The 24,365-nt window shown below is 45.7% G+C and overlaps 1 protein-coding gene across 8 annotated transcripts in view; it reads left to right on the top strand.

Moving 5' to 3' along the window:
• The window catches only part of CTIF (cap binding complex dependent translation initiation factor), a 248,619-nt gene that overhangs the window by 204,546 nt on the left and 19,708 nt on the right, over positions 1-24,365 (top strand). For 7 of the 8 annotated variants that reach the window (XM_081148375.1, XM_081148374.1, XM_081148376.1 and 4 more), the window contains one exon: positions 6,073-6,228. The exons of the other annotated variant lie outside the window; for it this stretch is intronic. In XM_081148375.1, coding sequence (XP_081004501.1) covers positions 6,073-6,228 — 156 coding nt within the window. The remainder of the gene's footprint in view (positions 1-6,072; positions 6,229-24,365) is intronic. 8 annotated transcript variants of the gene reach the window in all.

Here is a 24,365-nt window from a genome sequence, read left to right as displayed (position 1 = left end):
TCAATTATTTCCGTATGATAATTATCCAGAAGTGCAATTACTAGGTCAAACAATAAGAACACTTTTAAAGCTTGTTTTAAGATTTTTCAGGAAAGTGATACCAATTTACCTTCCCCATATATGAGAGTTCCTGTCTCACTGGATCCTTACCAGCATCGACAATGACCAGTTTTCAGCTTTGCTAATATAGTACATGGGGGGAGGGGGCATTTTCATTCATTTGATTGCTACTGAGATTTAATTAATTTGTTTTCATATATTTATCAGCAATTTGTTTTGACATATGAATTATCTTGTAATGCTCTTTACCCTTACCCTTTGTCACATTTATTGCAGATATTTTCCCCAGAATATTAATTGCCTTCTAAGAGTGTTTATAATATTTTGATGCATCCCTCGGTGTGTTAATGTAGAAAGCCCTTCTACATCCAGAAATTTGATAAATACTCAATTTAATTTTCTTCAAGTTCTTATGGTTTGTCTTTTTAAAAACAACAACAACAACAAAAAACCATTTACCTCTTTATTCCATCTGGAATTCCTCTTAGGACCCAGTGTGAAGGGAGACCACTGTCCCTGCACCATTGCTTCAGTTAATAATGCTTCCTTTGCCACTGATTTGTGGTTCTTCGGGGACCATGTGATGAACCCTTATGGATGCCAAATTTGTTTCTAGCTATCTGATCTAGCTGTCCATTCTTATGTCAGTTCCATACCTTTTAAGAAAATATATGTTTTTATTACTTTCAGAGAGAGGAAGGGAGAGGGAAAGAGAGATAGAAACATCAATGATGAGAGAGTCATTGATCGTCTGCCTCCTGCACGCCCCCTGCTGGGAATCAAGCCCGAAACCCAGGCTGGGAATCGAACCTCAACCTCCTGGTTCATGGGTCAACACTCAACCACTGAGCTACACTGGCTGGGCAGTTCCACATCCTTTTCATTATTAAAGCTTTGGGATAGGTGAAAAGTAATATAGCTCTTTACAATTTTGTTTTGTTTTGCTTTTAGCTATCTCCCCTGTTATTCTTTCAAATTACTTTTAGGATAATTTTTTCAAGTCTCCATTCTCCTTTTCTCTCCAAAGTTCCCATTGGAACTTTTCCCATTGGAGTACAAATTGGTGTGGAACCTGTGAGTCACTTCAAGGAGAATCACAGTGCTGTCTACCCATTAAGGAATACTGTGTGTTTCTTTGCTTGTGTAAGACTTTCTCTTAAATCTCTCAGTTCAGTGTTGCAATTTTCTTCATAGGAATCTTGTATGTCACTTAAGAATTTGTATTATTTTACTAAATGAGCTTTTGTTTATTAAAATATCTCACTGATTAATCCTATCATCAAAAACCTGTTGATTTTTATATGTTAATTTTACATTTAAATATTATTAATTAGTTCCTAAACTCTCTTATTAATTCTAATCTTTATTAGAAAATTCCCTTGGGTTTTGCATATATGTAATCATGTTAAATTGTTTTCTCTTCTTCCTTCCAAGGATGTTTCTGTTGTTTTTTAATCAGGCCTATTGCTGTAATATGTTTGTAGGTTTGTTTTTGTTTTTAAATATGTCTTTATTGATTTCAGAGAATGGAAGGGAGAGGAAGAGAGAGAGATAGAAACATCAATAATGAGAGAGTCATTTCATCATTGATCAGCTGCCTCCTGCACGTTTCATCATTGATTAGCATGCCCCTGATTGAGAATCGAGCCCAAAACCCGGGCATGTGCCCTGACTGGGAATAGAAACCCCGATCTCCTGAATCCTAGGTCATGCTCAATGGCTGAGCCACGCCCAGCTGGGCTGTTTGTAGGTTTTCGGATACTAAATCATCCATGCCTTTCTGGGATAAAAATCTACTCAGCCCGGCCAGGCGTGGCTCAGCGGTTGAGCGTCATCCTAGGATCCAGGCGATCGGGGTTCGATTCCCGGTCAGGGCACATGCCCGGGTTGTGGGCTCGATCAATGACCCTCTCATCATTGATGTTTCTATCTCTCTCTCTCCCTCTCCTTTCCTCTCTCTGAAATCAATAAAGATATATATATATATTTTTTTAAAAATCTACTCAGTTACAGTGGATCTATTTGTTAGTATTTCATTTAGAACTTTCACATCTATTCACATTAGAGAAATTAGCCATAGACTTCCTTATTTGTAATTTACTATCATTATGAGATTTTGGTAATAGGGAACTGGAAAAGCTTATCTTTTTCTATGTTCTGGGTCAGTTTAATAGCAGAGTAGTTACCTAATTTTTTAAAAGTCTGAATCAACTTACCTAAAAAAAGCCACAAAGAATTAAGAGGTCTTAATTTTTCATTTTGTTTTATGATCGTTAGTCCTTTCTGGCTTTTTATTTCTTTTTTCAGTAAAGTTTGGTATATTTTTTTAAATCACCTATTTCATCATTGTTTCCAAAATCATCAGTATAGTTGTAATAGTTGTTATTATATCTGTTTTCATATTTTGTTGGTATTTCTAATTTTAGTTCTATTTCTTGACTTTATAATTTTTTCTCTACTTTCTAATTCATTTCTGGCTTTATCTGTAGTATGTGCTAAATTCAATAATATATTTTACTTTACCCAGTACATCCAAAATTTCAACATATAATCAGTATTTTAAAAATGAGATATTTTACGTTCTTTTTTATATACTGTCTTCAAAAATACTGTCTATTTTACACTTTACAGTACATCTCAGTTTGTGTATCCGCATCTTGAGCCACATGTGGCTAGTGGCTATCGTATTAGGTGCATAGGTTTAGATTATATATTTGCTTCCTTTTTTTACTAGCCAGAATAGCTAAGACTATAAATTTACCTTATAGTATAGTTTTGACCACATCCTACATTTTTTTGGTTATTCTTTTTATTAAATTTATTGGGGTGACACTGGTATCTCACAAGTTTTTATAGCTCTGTATTTCCTAAGTAATCTATTATCATATATTTGAATACATCTTTATTCCATCTTTCTTTAGGAGAATATCTTTTAAACATCCAAGTAATTGCCATTTTTTTAATTGTTCTTAGTTCTTGGTCCAGGTTTGTAACCCTGTAGAATTTCTGTGTTTTCAAATTTATAGTGGAATCACAACTTACAGTAAGGTTAATTTCAATGTAGTCTTATTAATAACATTATTCAAATTATCCAAGTAATTAAATTTTGTTAATTTAATCAGTTATAGAATGTTACCAGTCTTATTTCCTGATAAGTGTTTTGGTTTTTTTTGTTATTATTAATCCTCACCCAAGGATATTTTTTCCATTGGTTTTTAGAGAGAGAGGGAGGGAGGGAGGGAGGGAGGGAGGGAGGGAGGGAGGGAGGGGGAGAGAGACAGAGAGACAGAGAGACATCAATGTGAGAGAGACACATAGATTGGTTGCCTCCTGCACATATCCCAACCAGGCCTGGGGAAAGAACCTGCAACCCAGGTACATGCCCTTGACTGGGAATTGAACCCGAGACCCTTCAGTGCGCGGGCTGATGCTCTACCACTTAGCCACACTGGCCAGGGCAAAGTGTACTTTTAGTCTATACTATACCGTGTGTGATATTTTATGTTATCTGTTATGGGTTGTATTTTATCAATATAAACAACCTTCTTATTTTATTTAATTATTGTAATCTTGAAAACTATTTGATTTTACTAGTGCTTTAATTTCATTTTCATATGCCCACAATTATTTTTACTCATCCATTTATTTTATCTGTCCATTTTCATTTCTGCTCATTCTTACTAGTGTTTACTTTAATATTTTTAGAGGCATACTTTAACTTCTATTTCTCTGATTATCAAACTTAAGAAAGAAGCAATAGCCCAGCCAGGCGTGGCTCAGCAGTTGAGCATCAACCTATGATCCAGAAGATTTTGGTTCGATTCCCGATCAGGGCACATGCCCGGGTTGTGGGCTTGATCCCCAGTCAGGGGCGTACAGGAGGCAACCGATTAATGAGGACTCTCTCATCACTGATGTTTCTATCTCTCTCTCCCCTCCCTCTCCCTTCTTCTCTCTGAAATCAATAAATATATATTTTATAAAATAAAAAAAAGAAGCAATAATTTGTGAAGCCCTATGGTCTAAATTATGAGATATATGGTTTATGATCTTCTGCCCCCTTCTACCAGTAATTATCAGTCTTTGGTAATTTAGATTACTAAGTCACTACTATTATGAAATTCTTATTCAAATTATGTTTAAAAATTAAATATCCTCTCTTTCAAGGATTGTTTGTGGCTTTTGATTCAATCTTATAACCACAATTCTAATTACTTATTTTGACTTAACTTCATAAGCCTACCTGCTTTCAGTTTTCACTCCTGGTCCTTCTATTCCATGATTTCCTCGAAGTCGAGTCACAGATTTTACTGGCTGGAGCATGCATTCAAGGTTTCTAAATTTTTTTTAATCCTTACCCAAGAATATGTTTTTATTGATTTTTAGAGAGGAAGGAGAAGAGGGGTCAGGGAGAGAGAAACATCAGTGTGAGAGAGAAACATTCATCAGTTGCCTCCTGTATGAACCCACAACCCTTTTGGGGGGTGTACAGGACAGTGCTCCAACCAACTGAGCCACCTGGCCAGGGCTCAAGAGGTTTCTATATTTTTTAATTATTTTTAATTGTGGTTAAAAGAAAAAACACATAACATAAAATATACCATATATCAACCATTTATAAGTGTACAGTTCATTCATATTAAGTATAAGTCATTGTTATGCAACCCATCTCCAAAACTTTTCATCTTGCCAAAAACTGAAACTTTAACCCATTAAACAACCCTCGATTGCCCCCTCGCCCCCACCTCTGGTAACCGCCACTCTACTTTCTGTTTCTATGATTTTAACTACTCTAGATACCTATTGGAATATACAGTGTTTGCCCTTTTATGCCTGGCCTATTCACTGAGCATAACGTCCTTGTGATTCACCCGTGTTGCAGCATGTGTCAGAATTTCCTTCCTTTTTAAGGTTGAATAATATTCCATTGTATGCATCATTTTTTATCATTCATCCATAGACACTTGGGTTGTTTCAGCCTCTTGGCCTTTGTCAATAGTGCTGCTGTGAATGTGGGTATGCAAATATCTCTTCAGGATCCTGCTTTCACTTCTTTTGGATATATATCCAAAGTGGAATTGTTGGATCATAGTGTGATTAGATTTTTAATTTTTGAGGGATTACCATACTGTTTTCCATGGCAGCTGTACCATTTAGATGGTTTTTGTTTTGTGTTTTTTTAAGACGAGCATGTGGGTGGGATTTTTAAAACATTTGCTTATGTAAGATTCTTTCTCTTGCTTTCACTCATTGCGAGGTGTGTTCTTTTATCCTCAAGCATATGAAGATGTGGCCTCAATGTTTCTGAATTTTAACATCAAATACAGAAGTAAAAGGCCAACAATATTGTTCCTTTGTAAGAAATCTAGGGGTGTTTTTTTTCCTTCACAGCTACTTATAGAATTGTTTCTTCTCTTTGAAATTAAAATGAAAATTACCTTGCTAAATATATGTGAGCTCCCAACGTCCCTCTACCTGGAACCCCCAGTGGCAATGACTCTAATTTTTTCACTATCCCCTAGCCCCTTGCAGGCAGGGGCTGTAGCTGTGTCTGCCCCAGTGCTGGACCTCGGTGGGCCATTGCCCATGCAGCGGGCATGTTCTGATTGCCCTGCCTTACAGGGAGGGCGTGACTGGGGGTTGGCTAAGGGAGAGCATTTAGGCACAGGGAGTTGAATGGGGGATGACACTGGGAAAGGTGTCATCCGCCACTTCATCTCCCTACACCTCAGTATTGGGGTCAGTGAGGCAAGGCTGAGGGGCCCCCAGTCTGGAGACACTGAAGAACAGGTGCCCTGGCCAAAGGCCACGTGGCCCTGCTGCCCACAGTGAGTCCCCAGCATTGATGCTCCAGCTATGGGTTACCCGTTCCCCCCCACTAACTTGAAATCACGGGGTTTACCAGCTACCCCCAGACCAGCCCTTAGACAGCAGGCACCGCAGCAAGGCAGGTGGTGCCCGGGCCCCTCGGCAGCCCTGGTGAGGCTGACGCGGTCTCTCGTTCCTCCGCAGAAGGACTTCACGGTGCGGGAGGAGCTGCAGCAGCAGGACGTGGAGCGCTGGCTGGGCTTCATCACCTTCCTGTGCGAGGTGTTCGGCACCATGCGCAGCAGCACCGGCGAGCCCTTCCGCGTGCTCGTGTGTCCCATTTACACCTGCCTCAGGGAGGTAAGTCACAGCGGGCGGGCCGCCGCTGCAGTGTCTGCCTGCAGGCCTGCGAGGCACCGGGAAAGCTGCGAGGTGTGCCAGTGATGAAGTGATTATCCTTCATAGAGAAGCGTCGCCTTCCCCCTTCGGTTTACTAAAGCCAGGTTTTTATTTATTGAGTTTACATAAAGGAACATAGCCCCCCCCCCCCAAAGAAAGCGTTACTAACTCAGACTGCAGGAACCCTGATCGGACACTGCCTGCAGTGAGTATTATTTGAATGAATGGATCTTTGGATTGGGTTGGTTTACCACTGAATTATTTATTTTTCTTTTTAAATTTGCTTCTGGAAAAGAAAGAAATAAGAACAACCGAGAAACTTTTGGGAAGCAGGGAGTCAGTGGGGTACTTTTCGTACCAGGCGGGATAACCCACTTCAGAGGTCACCCTGGCTGCTCTCGTGCACAGAATTGGACGGGGCAAATGTGGAAGCTGGGAGTTTACTAGGGGGCCGTTGGTGTGCCCCGTTGAGAGGTTGGTGGCTGGGAACACAGCGAGGAAGTGAGGATAGAGGGCTGTCTGTGTGCATTCCAGGTATATTTTTGAGTTACTACCAGCAGAACCTGCTGACATGAGCTGTAGAGAAGGGGGAAGGTGGTGTGGGCTCCTTGTCTAGCAGCCTGGTGGCACCACTGTCTAGAATAGTCTGGAAGAGAAATAGAGCAGGGAGGAAAACCAGGAGTCAGTGTTTTATGTTTGGGTGACCTGTTGGTCCTGCCAGGGCACTGTCATGTAGTTGTTCCGGTAGAAGTGTCTGAAGATCAGGAAGAGGTCATCCTGGGGACACGAACTGAACGTCGTATGAAGTGTTGATGTGTACCTGGTGCTCAGGGCTGGGGACCAGATGGGGTCACCCAGGGAGAGGATGCAGATGGAGGAGAGGATGGGAGCCAGCGAGGAGGTAGTGGAGGAGTGGCCCAGAGGCAGGAGGAATGGGTCAGAGAAGGTTCCAGGGGAGCGTGAGAACCATTACAGCACTCCTTCACATGTGCTGTACCCTCCCACCCCCAGCAGCAGGTCCCAGGACCTAAGGAGGAGTAGCCTTTGGGACAGAGAAGTGGCCTGGGTTTAGCAACAAGGAGGTGGGGAGAGGGGGTCTGGTGTCAGTGGAGTGAGCACAGGAGCCACATTGTGCCACACTCGGGAGCGGTGGAACTGAGGACCTGAGTATGGATGGGTCTTTAGAGAAGTGTTTCTATGAAAGGGAACTCGTCAGTGAAAGGGGAGGTGTGGGGTCAAGGGACATTTTTGTGTTTTTAAAAGAAAGGTATTAAGTAGAGCAATTTAAGAGGGGCGGTGGGGTATTTGCAGATGTTTCTGAAGCATCCACTTATAGGGAAACAGGGTGTTCATTCCACACTGCGATGATGCCCAGGGAAGCAGAGCTCACAGGCCTCTCCCGGGCGCTTCACAAACCCTAAGCCACAAAGCCAAACATTTTCTTAACAAATGCACTTGAATTCAGACTTATTTCTTAGATGCAAACAATGGTCTCTCCCAACTTTATTTCACTCTCAAAGTGTCTTAAGCTCAGAATGCAGCACCAAGAGAGGCCATAGCTTTGCTTGCTGTATCCCTCTAGGGATGATTTGAAGGTGGCTTTCCTGGAGGCAGGAGGCTGGCCCAGATGGCCTCGTGGAGTCCTATCCCTTCCTGAGTTGCCCTGAGCCCCTGGCAACCCCTCTCAAGGCAGAAAGCAGCACTTTCTAGTGACCTGGATTGTCCCAACGCCTTCCCTTTTTGTGATCTGGGCACCTCCTGGTGTTGCTGTCACCTGCTCCCCTGAGCAGGAAGCAGGGCTGAGCACTGGCCCTGGCTGCCGGGACACTTCTAATAGCACCCACAGCAGTGTGAATGTTCTGGTGTGAGACCCAGAAGGTGCCAGGTGGTCTGCACAGGCAAGAAACAAGGAGCCTCCCCTAATGCCCACTTGTTTGATACATTGAACTCTGTGGGACATTGTCACAAACACAAACTTCTGCCATGCTTGCGGTAAATGTGAAGAATAAATAAATCATCTTGGCTTTTACCATTTCGTAAAAGAGGAGACCAGAATGCCATGTTCCACACCACCTACTTGAGGCCCCATATGAGGTGGTTCAAGAGCATCTGCTTTGGATTCAAATCCACCTCTTCCATTGGTTAGCTGTGCCATCTTGGAGAAGAGTTCACCAGCTCTGAGCCTCAGTTCCTCATTTGTAAAGAGGGATCATGCTGCCCTGCTGACGTGGCTCAGCGGTTGAGCATCGACCTAGGATCCAGGAGATCTCGGTTCGATTACTGGTCAGGGCACATGCCCAGGTTGTGGGCTCGATCCCCAACAGGAGGCATGCAGGAGGCAGCTGATCAATGACTCTTTCTCATCGATGTTTCTATCTCTCTCTCTCTCTCTCTCCCTTCCTCTCTCTCTGAAATCAATAAAAAATATTTTTTAAAAGGGGGATCATACTGCTAAATCTACAGGGTTTGGGGAAGACATGATGTGGAGATGGTGCTAAGCACACGAGGGCAACTAAGTTGGAATGTGGAAGGAAATGCCCAGGGAACTTCCTTTAGGACAGAGTGGCTCTCAGAAAGCTCAGTGTCCTCCACTCTGACTTAGGGCCTGGGCACACGCCCAATCTTAAAGGGGTTATAGGGGCTGAATGCCCTGTCAGGACACACAGCCAGTCCATGCCAGACCTGGCCTGGAGCTCCTGAACTCCCAATCCAGGGCTCTTTTCAATAGAGAACTCAGCTTCCCTAAAACTGGACCTTGAGAAAAGATCAGGACATCAAGGTGTGCCCTAGGGATCTCAATCAGTCTCTTTGAAGAGCCTGTGCCTTTCCCAGAATTCAAGATGCACCTGATTTCTTAGTTGCTGCCTCTCCTACCTTATCACATACATACATACACATACCCAGTCCTGACCTAAAGTAGGTTGAGCCAGCTCTAAGAAGTTTCTGGAAGCCAAAGGCACTGCTGCTACCTTCTCCTTGCTGGAAAATTTTAGGCTTTTCCCCTATGACCATGCAGGTGGCTGGACCCAAATCAGCAGGGCCCACCCTGCCCTGGGGTTCTCCCAACTCCCAGATCCACCTTGAGACTTACAGTTCCAGCTGCCCACTAAATAACATCCAGATTATGCCCCAAGCCCCTCCAACAAGACATGGCTGGAGCTACACCCAAAATTCCTGCTCAGTCCAGGTCCTCTTGTGGATCCAGTCCCACCTTCCTGCCTCCCTGGGGCCAGTGCACTCCATCCTTACAGCTCCATCCTTTCACGTGACCTTACAGTAAGTCGTATTTAGAGCCGATAACAGCACAGTGGATGGCACTGTCCAAAGCATATCATGCATTCTTTTCTCTTTTAACTCAGACAACACCCTGAACATTATCATCCCCATTTTCCAGAGAACAAAAAGGTCAGGCAGCTTGCTCAGGGCCACATAGCCAGCAGGCAGCAGAGTGAGTGTTGGCATCGGGTCTGAGCTCCGAGTCCCTGCTCCTACCTGCCCCGCTTCCCTACCTGGTGAGCAGAGCAGCAGCTGCCTTTATTCTTTCCTCGGTCCATAGCCCAGCGCCTGCTACACGGCGGAGGCCACATCAATCTTTGTGGAATCGATTCTGTTCTTGCCATAAATAGCATTTGCCAATCAGAGATCCTTCTTTGAGGGACAGAGAAGAATACTTTTCAATGAGTCCGCTTATTGTTTAAGAGCCAATGGTTTCTGCCAGGATGGTTTTCAAAGTGATTGAAGAGTGTTATTGATGACCCGAAGCTGCATGAGTCTCCTTGCCCTCCTGTTTACAACTCAGATTTGCCTCGTGAGCTCTTTTTAATTTTTTTAATGTTTTTAAATTTTCATTGTGATAAGAATACTTAACATGCGATCTACCCTCTTGACAAATTGTTCAGTGTACCAAACAATATTGTTATCTGTAGGCACAATGTTGTACAGATCTCTAGAACTTACTCATCTTGCATAACTGAAATTTTGTACCCAGTGGTTGGCAACCACCAAACCTGCCCCCACACCTCTGGCAACCACCGTTCTATTCTTTGAGTCTGACTGTTTTAGATACTTCATTTAAATGAAAATATGCAGTATTTGTCTTGTGACTGACTTATTTCATTTAACACAATGTCTTCCGCATTCATCCATGTTGTTGCATCTTGCAGAATGTCCTTTTGTTAAAGGTTGACTAGAACAGTTTTTAATCCATTCACTTGTCAATGGACACTTAGCTTGTTTCCAGATCTTGGCTACTGTGAGTAATGCCACAAGGAACATGGGAGTGCTGATGCCTCTTCAAGAGCTTGATATTTCGATTCTTCGGAATAAATAACAGAAGTGGGATTATTGGGTCATATGGTAGTTCTGGGTTTAATTGTTTGAGGAAACATCCCTATTGTTTTTTATAGCAGCTCTACCATTTTGCGTTCCCACTAACAATGTATAAGAGTTCCAGTTTCTCCACATCCTTTACATCACTTCTTGCCTTTAATATATACATGCCATCCTAGCAAGTATAAGGTGATAGCTCGTATCTCATGGTTTTGATGTGCATTTTCCTGATGATTAGTGACACTGAGCATCTTTTCATGTACCTGTTGGCTATGTGTATGTCCTCTTTGGAAAAATGTTGATTCAGGTCCTTAGACCATTTTTTAAATCTGGTTATTAGTTTGTTTGTTGTTTTGCTATTGAGTTGTAGGACTTTCTTATATATTTTGAGAATTAACCCCTTATCAGATACATGGTGTGTAAATATTTCCCCCATTCTATAGGTTGTGTTTCCACTCTATTGATTGTTTCCTTTGCTGGGCAGAAGCTTTTCAGTTTAATGTAGTCCCACTTGTCTAGTTTTGCTTTTGTGCTTTTGGTGTCATATCCATAAAGCCACTGCCAAGACCAATGTCATAAAGCTATTCTCCTATGTTTTCTTTAAGGAATTACAGTTTCAGGTCTTACGTTAAGTCTTTAATCCATTTTGCATTGATTATGTGTCTTTTAAGAGTCCAATTCTGTTCTTTTGCATGTGGATATCCAGTCTTCCCAGCACCATCTGTGGAAGAGGCTTTCCTCTCTCCATTATGTTTTATTTTGTGTTGTTGTTTGTTTGTTTGGTACCTTTGTCAAAGATCAGTTGACCACATATACATGGACTCTCAACTCTGTCCCATTGGTCTATATGTCTGTTTTAATTACTGTAGCTGTGTAATATATTTTGAAATCAGGAAGTATGATGCCTCCTGATTTGTTCTTTGTAAAATTGTTTGTCTACTTGAGGTCTTTTGTGGTTTCATATGAATTTTAGAACTGTTCTTCTATTTCTGTAAAACAAAATGCCATTGGAATTTTGATAGGGTTTGCATTGAATCTGTAGGTCACTTTGGCTGGAATGGACAGTTTAACAATATTAACTCTTTCCATCCAAAATCAGAATCAAGACAAGAGTACCTACTCTCACCACTCCTACTCAACATAATATGGGAACTCCTAGCCAGAGCAATTAGGCAAGAAAAAAGATATAAAATACATCCAAATCTGAAAAGAAGTAAAATTGTCTCTGTTCACAGATGATAGGATCTTATGTATAGAAAATCCTAAAGCCTCCACCAAAAAAACTGTTAGAACTAATAAATGAATTTAGCAAAGTTGCAGAATACAAAAGTCAACGTACAGAATTAATTGTATTTCTATACACTAAGGACAAGCTACCTGAAAAGAAAATGAGGAAAAGGATCCCATTTACACTAGCATCAAAAAGAATAAAATACTTAGGAATAAACAAGTACAGAAGTGAAAGACTTGTACACCGAAAACTATAAATTATTGATGAAAAAATTAAAGAAGATACAAATGGTAAGACATCCCTCAAGGTGTTTTTAAATAGCATTCTAAGGACCCCTTCATCCTGCCAAGGTGCTCAGCCAAACTGTGGCTGCGAGGATCCCACACACAGGAGGGCTGTAATTAGTATTTCTTGCCCAAGCTAAGGGTTTCATCATCTCCCACCTCAGCTGAAGCCGACCTGCCAGGGTTTGGGTCTGGTTTACCCAGCACCATCCTCTCCCTCCACCTTCTCCTGACCCTGCAGTGCTCTCAGCCCCCTCCACTCCTCTGTCACCTCTGTGACCCCATGGTGATTCTGCTAGACTCCTCCCCATTATCATTGAATACTTCTCTCTGGGCCCCTCACTTCAAGAGCTTTGTTGGAAATTCCTCTGGCAGGGGATGCTGGAGTGGCTTTTAACCCCTTACACCTGTTTCCTTTGAGCAGACTTTGCCCGTGCACGGTGGACGTGTCTCTATACACCCCCCCCCCCATTCTTTCTGTATTCCGCAGTCCATCTCTACCCGTAATTCCCATCTTCCTGCTCTCTTCCGAGGCCGGCATCCATTGCCAGAGGTCAGGAGTAGAGAAAAGGAGGAAGGGAGGGGGCGCCTCTGTCAGGAACCTCTCATCCCCCTGCACACCCCTCTCTGACCCTACCAACCTCTCCCTCTGGTTGGCTCCCTTGTTCTCCTCCCCTTCAGGCCGGAGAAACTCCATCCACCCCTCCCTGCCCTATCCAGAGGAAGGGCAGGAAGGGGGCAGGCACCTCCGAGGGGTGTATGCAAGGGGCACCCCCCCAGGGATGCAACTGGCTGGGCTCCTAGAGGAGGCCGGCAGGCGCAGGCTGGGGAGAACACAGAGGGCAGCAAGTCAGGCTTCTCAGGAAATGAAATTGCTCTGTGCAACAATGAGAGCCACTTTTTTAACTTTTTGCATGAGCGTGCATTCAATTGCTCACATTGTTTTGGCTCCAGGGGAAATCTGACATCGGAAAAGGCTGAGATGAAGTGGGTGTGGGTGGAGATCCTCTGCTATTTCACAGGGTAAGGGAGTCAAGCAGAACATTCTTCAGAGGTACCTTACAAGTGGGACTGTTCCTCCCTTCCCCAGGCAGGAGGTGGGGCTGCATTCAGCTGCCCCACTGGGGCTGGGGCAGGGCCCACTGTGGCCAGAAGAGGCCAGGGTCGCCCAGGGCAGCTGTGGACCCTCACCGGGAGTGGACACTTGAAAGTTTCCTCCATGCAGCCCAGACTGTCAACTCTGCACACCTTGAAAAGCTTTGACAAAATTACAAATTCTCAGACCTCTCCTTCAGCCAATTAAACCAAATTTTGTGGAGATGGGGTTTGGGAAGGGGGATATAAGCTATCCATGTGACTCCAGTGTGCAGCCAACATTGAGAAATACGAGTAGCCACATCTTAGGTGCATTTAATGAGTAGCCGCTGGTGAGCAAAGAGCTGTGGGAAGGGCACAGCTGGAGGAGCCAGAGAGACTTGAGTTTGAATCCAAGCTCTGCCACTTACTAGCTGTGGGGCTTTGATCTAATTCTTTAATCTTTCCGAACCTCACTTTTCTACCTGTAGCATGGAAATAATACTCACCCTGCAGGATTGTTTTAAGGCTTAAAGTAAGTGAGATGGTCATGTAAAGCAAGTGACGTATGACAGGCCCTCCGTGAGCTGACATGGTGCAGGTTGCTGTTGAAAGCAAACCATATTCCAGGCATTGCTCACAAGAAGTGTCCCATCACACGCTGCCCCCGAAAGTCAGGTTCATTCTCCTAACTGGGCACCAAGGCCCCCATACAATCAAACACATACCCCCCTTTCCCAGAGAACCTCTCATGAGTCCTGTATGGCTGCAGCCACACTATTCCCACTGTATTTTCACAGAAGCCTTCTTGCATTCCTCTCGCCTAAAACATGCTCTTCCTCCTACTCCCTCCTGACTCCTGTCCACCTTCCAGGCCAAACTCACTCCCCACTGAGTCCCCACCCTACCAATTCACTCCTCCATGACATCCTGTACAACTAGCGTCCACACAGGGCTGCGGACACTTGCTCTCTGGACATGTCCTTTGCCAGGTGGTTGTATGAATGCCTTATGACCTCTTCTTGGTTGCTTTTGAATCATTTCAATCTTTCATTGGTACCTGGGACAGGCTGAGTCTCATCTATCACTTAACCCCAACAGCGTTTGCTCAGGACTCTGCATTCATTCAGTAAGCCGTGATTTGGCTTGAGACAGTGCTACTTTCTCATTGAACTGCAAAGTTTCCTAGTTGTACTGGAAGGGGGCAATATAAATGGTGGTCTTCCCCCAAAAGACTACAGTCCACTTGGCTACTGTATGCATGAACATTTATGATAGGTTGTGCACATACAGTCTAGAGGATGGGGGAACTTAGGGGTGTGGGCAGCTACTTGGGGGCAGAGGGAAGGGGAGCTTGAGCTTAAGGGGAAGGTATTTAGTGGGGAGGGAGAAAGGCCTCTAGAAAGAAAACTTGGGGGCCAGAATGAGCCAGGGGGAGGGGGTTGCCTGTGTCTCTATGAGAAAAAGAGGGTCTGATGGCTGAGTTGTGGGCCAGCGCTGGCTCCCAGCAGAGGCATTTTGGTGGACACAAGATGATACCGAGAACTTCTGAAAATTTCTAAGCCAGAGAGCAACACCATGTAAAGCATAAAGGAGAGTTTATGTGTTCATTCAACAAACACCAAGAAAAATGCTACTTTATTGAACTGAACAGCCTCCTGGACACATTTCCTGCTAGAAATGTACTGAGATAAAGTCTAATCTGGGGCTCTTCCTAGCCAGGGCACAGTGGAAGAAAGTTCAGTGCTCAAAACAGGGTGAGAATGGGAAGCAGGAATGTGGGAGCCCAGGCGGCAGATGAGACAAGATCTGCCTGGCAAGGGCATCGTAGCAGAGAACAACTCTCCACTCCTTGTTTTTAAATTCCTTCTTCTATAACAGTCAATCAGAAAGACTAAGTGGGACTTTAAAGGCTGGAAAAAAGCTTGAAAGCCCAGGAGAACCTTTCTCCATGAACAGTTTACTTCAGCCCTAATCTTAGGCACAGACCCGTCCTGGAATGTTCCTGAGAATGCAGCCTTCCCGAGGCAGGTACACAGCCCCTGGGCACTGGTTTAGCCGCAGAGTTCCTCCAGGTCCAGCAGCTGCTGCTATGAATACCCCAGCTTAAGCAACCATTCCTGTAACCTGTGCAGAAATAACTCCCCACGGTTTTGTCCCCTCTGGAGCTGTTGTCCCCCTCTTCCACTTGGCAGCCAAGTCACTCTGTGGGGTGATGCCTCTGACCTGGTCAAACACCCTCCCCAAAACCCACACTCAAACACACTGACGTTCCCCCATCTGAGGCTGGAGTTCCTTGACCTCCTCCGGATAAAACCCAGGTCTCCCCCACCCCCAACCTTTTAACTGTTCCACTTCCTTAGCCAGACTCTGCAAACTGAAATGTGAAATTTGAAGCCAGTGTTCCCCTTAGCAACCATGGTAACACAGGATCTGATAGAGAGCCTGGAGTTATAAAAATACCAGCTTCCACCAGACACTGGTTTCCACAGGGAAACCAGTCTCCACGCCAGAACCGTTTTTAAACAGTTTTAAAACTCAAGAGATTTTCAAACCCATTTCAACAAGGCTTGAGGAGGGCATCTCCAACTCCATTATGGAAGGTGGCCGATGGCTGCAGGCTCTGGGTATTTTCTTTAAAATTTAGACTCAGGATGTGGCTCTCTGAGAATTAGGTCACCATATAAAGGATATATAGGTGGGAGCAGTTTTTCTTAAACATCAAATATTCGGCATTTTTTAAAAGTTAGACTGGCTTGCTGCCAGTCCTTACAGTTCCCACCCAGGGCTTCTTCAGCCCTTCCCAGTTATATCCGTGGGGAATGATTTGCTCTCTCTCCCCTTGATTGAAAATAGTTTTAATTAACGTAACCGTTTTCTAGCAGGAATTCTACATTTAAGGCCTCCAGTGGGGACGTAAGAGGTAGAGGTGTCTAAGCTTTTCTGCTCAGGACTTAAGAGGAAAACCCTGCACCCCTTTCCCCCCGCCCCCCCCCCCTGCCCCTTCCACACTGCCGGGCAGGGGGCTCGCTTTCTCTCCTGATCTCAGCGCCGCCTGCAGGGGGCGCCTGGCCTTGTGGAGTGGGGGTGGGGGCGCTTCCCGGAGCCAGGGAGGGGGCCTCCCCCCCTAGACTCCAGACCCGCCTTGCCTCCACAGCCCTGGGCAAACTTGCCCTCCCGCCTCCCCGGCCTCCCCCGTGCTCTCCTCCTCCTTCCTCTTATCTCCTGGGGCCATGCCTTGTAATTTTGAAAAATATTCTAACTCAGTAATTAATGTCTGAACTTCAAGAGGCCCTGCTTTCTGCAGAGTGGGGCTGAAGGCGGTGGGGAGGGAGGAGCTGGAGGTCTTGGCCGGGAGGGGCCGGGCAGGATTTTTTCTAAACTGGTGACAGACCGTAGAGGGTAAACTGTTTCTTGCTGGAGCTGTGTGTACAAGATCACACACAAATACATATACACATACATAGCATCTGTCTAGATCAGCGATTGTCAACCCTTTTAATCGCATGGCACGCATAAACTAATTACTAAAATTCTGCGGCATGCCAAAACATATTTTTTTGCAGATCTGACCAAAAAAAATAGGTATAATTTTTATTCATTCACACCGGATGGCTATTGCTGTGTTGGCTGTTGTCGTATTTTTATTTGACAATCTAAGGGAAAAGAGGTCAGTGCCCCTGACTGAACAGTCAGGTCTTGCATGTTTTAAAAATTCTTGTGGAACGCCAGTTGAAAATCGCTGGTCTAGATTTTTAAATCCTTTGGGTTTTGGGGGTGTTTTTTTTAAATAAGACACCCTCCCTACCCCCAAGGTTTCCCAATAGGATGACTTCACAGTCTGCTCAGCCAACTTGGGAGCACAAGGGGAGGCAGGCTGGAGCACTTTGGGTGTGTAGGTCCCTGTGGGGGGATTAGCTGGGAGGAGAGGGAGTGACCTATATATTTAGAAGATAAAAAAGCAGACACTGTGGGGGTGAAAAACGGCCATCAGGAGCTTCAGATAACCCAGAAGTCAAAAAAATTAAGTTTGTTTCCCACCCTCAGGGAGGACATAAATAGCCCCGCTGAATCCTGGCCTGGATCCATCAGCTCCCCCCACTAACTGTCATGCCTCCCCTGGTTTGCCCAGCCCACTTCCCAGCCCTGCCCAGCCTTCATGACCCCCTCAAGTACCCTCCACCCAGCAATTTGGGTGCTGAGTGCTGGGCCAGCTGCTGAGGCCTGGGCACGAGCAGGCCATGGTCCCTGCTCTCCCATCAACTGGGGACAAGCAGCAAAAAAACTAGTGCCCTGTGCTGGAAGCTGGTGCGTAAGTCACATACCGCTCTGCAGGGCCCACACTGAGCTTTCTGCTTTAACCTCCAGCTCTCGGCACCCACCCCTAAATTCAGCAGTTGATGATGCCCAGCTCACTGCTGTCCCTGCCTTCAGATGTAAATAATGACAGGCAGCACCTGCCCACCTGGGCCAGACCCCGTTAGGAACTGCCTCTTCTCTTTTCCGTCCACCTCTAGACCGAGCCGGAGCCGGAGCCCAGTTCCTTGTTGATGGCTCCATTCTCGCTGCAGCCAGCCGTGACCGGGAGGTAGCAGGTGGCCTGGGCCAGGCCCTGAGAGAAGAACCCTCCAGGATCCACTTTTCTTGTAGTGGGAAGGGTAGAGTGCTGGGGTAGGAAGACAGACTTCAGAGCCAGACAAGCAAGCAGCTTACCCTCCCTGGCCCTCAGTTCCTTGCCGGGGCAAGGATTAAATGTAATTTAGTAGATTTGCTAATTGCAAACTTACTTCCTCCCTTCCCCATAACAGGACACACAAAACAAAGCCGTGAAAAGCAGGAGAGGTGGAATTAAGGATCAGTCAGCAGCATCTTTATTGTGCCAAATGAAGTGCTTCTTAATGAGAAAAAAAATGAAGGGACACAGTAAAATCAGTCTCAGGCCTTTGCCCTTGATGTTCCTTCTGGGAGAATGCCCTTCTTCCAGGTACCCTTCCAGGTCTCTGCTGGATGCCAGTTTCTCGGGACGGGGGGGGGGGGCCTCCCTGACCATACCTTCCCACACCCATCCCACTATCTGGCTTTACCTTAGAGTTTTCTTCGTTAATCTGCTTGTTTTCTGCCTCCCCAACTAGAGTGGAAACTCTAAAGGCAAGGAATGTGTCTGTTCTCTTAGCTATGTCCCAGTGCCTTGAATAGTGCCTGACATATAGTAGGTGCTCAATAAATACTTATTGAATAAGTTAATGAAATAGAATGTCTAGATTGAGCAGAGCAGAGACAACAGTTGCCCCTCTAGAGTTAATCTGGGAAGATTTCTGAGAAGATAAATCCAGAATCCTTAAAGAGGCAAGGTATGTGAGCAGGGTGGGGCTGGCTGATAGTGATCCCTGGAGATGAGCTCAGAATGGAAGAGGACGGAAGAGAGACACTCCCCCCAAATCAAACTCAAAAGTAGTAATTTGTGCTCACAGTACCAGTGAACGAGTGCAGAACTGCTTTCAGCTAATGAAGCTACCTGTATTCTATCCCCACGTTTTCCTTTGGTTAAGTGGTCTTTTCTTAACTTCTGTCTGCCACACTTCATATGAGATTTAATTAGTCTGTCCGAGGTCAGAATCCCGTGAGCCACAATCAGGCTCAAGGTGGGCTTCTGGAACAGCCTCGCGGATAGAGAGCCAGCGGAAGGGTTTCCTGAGGGGCTGCTGAGTGAGCACCTGCTATGTACTGTGTCAGTCTTTGGCCTTGGGCTGGATCTGGAGATGCAGGTGCAGCAGCAGGGCCTTCCTCACCTGCCTCTCCCATGAGGAGGAAGGAGGGAGAAATGCACAGGGTGCAAAAGGGTGCTGTGAGGGCCAGGAAGAAGATGACAGCATGGCACAGGAGGTGGGGGAGCCGAGCAGGTGGGAGAGGACACTCAGGGTCACAATCATTGAGGACAACAGAAAGCTCTTAGCCCTTAACAGTCTCAGCACAGTCCCAGCTGTGGAGCCACTATGTCATTGTACATTTTCCAGTAGCTGCATTTTGTTAAAAGGGACAGGTGAAATTAATTTTAATATCTTTTATGTTATCCAATATATCCAAAGTATTATTTCAACATGTAATCAATATTTAAAAGATCAATGAGATATTTTTTATATTCTTTTTTTTTTTGTACTCAGTCTTTGAAATTCAGCATGTATTTTACAGTTAAAGCACCTCTCCGCTAAGACTAGGCATGTTTCAAGTACTCTAGACCACATGTGGCTGGTGGCTACTGTTCTGGACAGCGGAGGTCTGGGGGCTAGCTTCTGGAATCCTTAGGCTTTTGGAACACTTCTGGATCCCAAAGTATCTGGATCCTCAAAGTCTCAAATGAATTTTTTATAAGCTTCTCTTTGTGAGCACCCAGAAGCAAAGGAAAGCAGTGTGAGCTGAAACACTAAATAAAGTTCATGGCCAATGTGCTGGTGTTGGTTGGTTGGTTGGTTGGTTGGTTGGTTGGTTGGTTGGTTGGTTGGTTGGAGCTCCCTGGTAGGGTCTGCAAAAGGCAATCCTTTTGACCCCGAATAGAGAAAAGTGGGGAGAAGTAAAAGGAGGGGCCAGAAAAGGTAAGAGAGAAGGAAAATATAGAAGGGGGGCAGTGGGTGGCAGGGGTGACGGACTAGATGACAGAGCTAGAAACAGAATCCACAGACCAAGGGGGTGGAGGGAGCACACAGGCAGCTGCCAGCTTCTCCTCACAATGGCTAAACAGAGATCATGGCTCAGTACTGGAAGGCACAATTAGCTCATTCTTTCATTGCCCTTTTGATTACACTGTTGTCAGGACTGCCATTTCTGTAATTAAGACTTCGTCCCTTACTCAGAGGTACCGAAACATAAAAGTATTTGCTGAATCTGGTTTCCCAGGGTTAAAAGCCAGACTTAGGAAATGCAAACACACTTGTGGAAATGCAAACACGCATTCACTAACTAATTGTCCTTTAATTAAGGCCAAAGCCCTGCTTAAAACAATTAGCTCTGGGAATTGAACAGTAGGTGCAACTCCACTTTTTGCTAATTGTTCCTCCTTGATAGCCGGGATGCGGCCAATCAGAGGGGCAAGGGGGACAGTAGGGAATGAATTAGTCGGCTGCTTTGGGCCTGCACTGGACCGTGCTCCGCTTGGTTTGGAAATGTTAGTCAGAGGAGAGTCTGAGGTGTGGGGAAGAGCGAGGCGGATGTGGTTTGGGCAAGGGGAGTCGAGAGGCTGCCCCAGGCTTGGACGCGGGCCATGGGAAGTCTCCGAAGCTACTGCTGGCCACACTGAGGTGGCTTGCCTGGCTGGAGCGGAGGGCGTGGGCCAAGGATTAGCTGACTGGAAAGCAATTAGATGAGGTGGGGCTGGCTGGGAAAATACCTGGAATCCCAGGGCCGGAGTTGAGACTTGCTTGGGTACTGCCACAGGCAGGAGGCTCTGGGGAGAGTAGGTACCCACTGGTGAGGGTGGCTGACTCTGGCCCACTGGGCTGCAAGCCTTTTGTGCCTCTGGCTGATGGGGAGAAGTGGATTCTAGAGTGTGTGAGGAGTCAGGGGGGTGCAGCCCTCTGGGAAAGAGGCCCCATTCCTGATAACCATTTCCTGTCTCCACCTCAGTTTGCCTGCCCCCTGCCTCCACCCTCCTCAGACTCCCAGGACTTTCCTAAGGCCTGCCTGTGCCATCAAATAACTTCCCCCTTTCCTGGGTAGGTGGCATGTGTATGTGGGGTGTTACCCTTCCAGAGACTCCACATTTTCCCCAAAGCATACAAGGTGCTGGGGTTCAAGAGCGGGAGGGGAGATGACTGACCTCTTTGATGAACCCTCTCCCCTGAAAATACCCACAGGCATTAAAGCTGGCAGAGTCCCTGGAGCCTGCTTGGGGAGCTTCCCAGTTAGGAGTCCTTGCTCTGGAAGTGGAATTTGGGGTTTTCACGCAGGGAAATGGTCAGAGGGGCGTCCAAGCCACCCTCAAAGCAACTGTGTAAAGGACTTCATGGCTGACCCAGCCAGATTAGACTCCCACAGATCCCAAAAGCCCCTGACAGCTCACTTTTTGCCCCCGGAAAGACAAACTCTCCTCTCCCCTTCTCTCCCCTCCTCTTCTCTCCCCTCTCCTGCCCTCCTCTCCTCATCGTTTTCTCCCTTCCTCACCCTCTGCTCTCCTCCCCTCCTCACCCTCCTCCCCTCCCCTCCTTACCCTCTTCTCCCCACCTCTCTTCCCCTCCCCTCCTCACCCTCTCCCTCCCTTCTCACCCTCTCCTCCCCCCCCCCCCCATCCTCCCCTCTCCTCTCCTCCTCACTCTTCATCAGAGGTCAGCAAAGTTCTATAAAGGGCCAGATAGTAAATATTTTCGCTTTGCAGGCCAAGAAGCAAAGTCAAGCTTACCCACCTGCCTGTGATTCACAGGGCACTGAGCAGCAGTGCGAAGCGCTGAGAGCGGTTTCTGTAGAAACTACTCAACTCTGCCTTCCTAATGGGAAAGCATAGACAATATGCAAATAAATGAGAGTGGCTGTGTTCCAACAAAACCTTATTTATGGACATTGAAATTTGAATTTTATATCATTTTTATGTGTCACACAATATTATTATTCTTTTTATATTTTCCCCCTACTATTTAAAAATGTAAAAACTATTCCTGACTCATGGGCCTGTAACAAGCAGGCTGTGGACCAGATTTGGCCAGTGGCCTATAGTTTACTGACCATCTCTAGCTCTCAGCTGGGAAATTACCATCCAGGCAGTGTTGATGCACTTTAAATTTCAGAATCGCTGTCATAGAGAGACCTGCAATTTCCCAGGTGATGCTGGTGCTGATGCTGCTAGTAGGAGGACCACACACTGAGTAGCATTGATCAAATCTGACCTTCACCTCCATTTTACAGATGACAAAACTGAGGCCCAGAGGTCACAGCTCTGTCATATGAACCCAGGGAGAGGCTTCTTCATCCTAGGACACAGAGCAGGGTGGTTTTCTATCTCTAGCTACTTTCAAAGATCTGCCAGCTCACACCTACCGAAGCTCTAGCTGAGACACAGGAAATGTGCATGTATACCCTGGAGGCCAGAGTGGCAGGGCTCCAGTGAGTCATTTCCCAGGAGTGCAGACATGTGCACTGAAGCATCCCCATGCTGTTAGCCAGCTCCCTCCTGACCACCCTGCTGTGTTCTAGAGAAACTCCCTGCTTGGCTTCAGGATCCATACAGCAAGACGAGAGGGAAGCTGAAAGCCCCATCGTGACAAAGGAAAAAGGAAAGGTGGGGGCTTGGATGGCAGACTTCCATCATTTCGAATATCACTGTTGGTACTAGCTGGGACCAGAGGCAAGTTACTTAACCTCTTCCAGCCTCAGTTTTTCCATCAATAAGATGGGGAAACCGCCCTGACCTCTGCAGAGTTCCCATAAGGATTAGTGATCACATATGTCGTGTCCAGCATATAGTACAGAATTTTTATGGTGTCTTTATTGGCCACCCTGGCATTCTGCCTTAACCACAGGACTACCCACCACAGCCTGGATAGCCACAGAAAAGGGCTCCATAATCCTCCTGGTGACACATGAGACCCTGCCTGTGTTGTAGTCCTTATGAAGGTAGTCACTATCCTGTGCTCCTGTGACTCTCCATAGGTGATTTAGGTTGGCATGTGTAAGGCCATGTCAAAGGTTTGTACCTGGACCCTTGGGTGGCCTTCAAGATCTGGGAACCCACTGAAACTGTATGCCAACATCTGTGAACCTGTATAGACTTACATTTTTCTGGGAGAGGCACCCGAGTTTTCATCGAATCTTCAGAGTTCCATGTTTGAAAAATATTGAAAGACATATATAAAGTCAATGCATGAGGAAGCACCAAACTTTTGGGACAGATCCTAGATTTGGGAATCAGCTCCCTGATCCCGATTGATGTATTGAGCACATTGTACATCATCTGATTCACATCTGACCTTCCATTCCTTCACTCGTAAAAACTATGACTGCCTGTCCCACCAATCCAGAGTCAGATGGCATCCTATGGAGGAAAACCCAGAGTAGAGCAGCCAAGAATGGGTGGGGCTCTCAAAGCCGCCACAAGTAAGCAAGGGGCCTCACAGGGTCAGCGTGTTTGCTTCCAATTTAAATATATGGGGGTTTTAAATGGGTGACATGAAGCCGTGGGGACAAGCAGGATCATGGTGACCCTTGGGGAAGGTCAGTGAAAAAAAGGTGGCAGAAGAGGACTCTGGGGGCCTTGGTCAGGGTGTTGGCAGCACAAGTGTATTTCCTCTGAAAATCATCTCACTGGATACTGAGGATTTGTGCACGTTTTTGCATGTGTGATACTCCCAACAGAACGTTTTCTCAAAAAATCTTCAACTGAGAAAAGTGGGAATATAAGGTAGTATCACCTCGTTGGGGATTTTTCTGTATAATTTTGCAGTGAAGTTAGCACACAGCTTGAAGAAAGAGTAATTTATATATAAACACAAATAACAGAGTAAGATTTTAAAATAATCCGAAGGCCAGATTTAAGTATCTTTCTTCTTAACCCAAACTGCTGTCTAAGTCTACTTACATAACGTTGGCTTTCTTTAATTATCTCCTGGGGCCCGCAGGCTCTCCGGCCTCTTCACAGCCATGATGGACCTGCCTTGGTCTGGCCTATTTTGGGTAGCCTGTCTGCCAGGGCGGTGGCTCTGCTCAGCACTCCCCTGAATCCAGAGTGCCGCGTCCCATCCCCTCTCCTGCTCTAGGCTTCCCTCCTTGGGCCTTTCATCTCTCACAGGTTTCCCCCTCTCTTTGGTTTCTTCTCATCGGCCCACCAAGCCCGTCCGATGGGGAGAACCTTCCCTTGACTCACAATCCCCTCCAGGGAACATACCCTTTCTCTCTTCCCCTTAGAGCCAGTGTTTTCTTTTTTTTTAATTGATCTTTTTATTTGAATTGAATTTATTGGGATAGCTTTGGTTAATATCATTATGTAAGTTTCAGGTATACAACTTTATAATACAATATCTGTATATTCCACTGTGTGCTCGCCACCCAAACTCTAGTCTCCTTCCATCACCACATATTTGACCCCCTCTATCGTCTTCATCCTACCCCGACCCCACTCCCCCTCTGGTAAGCACCATGCTGTTGTCTGTATCTATGAGTTTGTTTTGTTTTTCGTTTGTTATTTTCTGTTTTATATCCCA

Source organism: Miniopterus schreibersii, assembly GCF_964146895.1.
Source record: "Miniopterus schreibersii genome assembly, chromosome: 10".
Taxonomy (NCBI): Eukaryota; Metazoa; Chordata; class Mammalia; order Chiroptera; family Miniopteridae; genus Miniopterus; species Miniopterus schreibersii.
The sequence above is the reverse complement of the archived record's forward strand: the minus strand, read 5'-3'. Positions and strand labels throughout refer to the sequence as shown.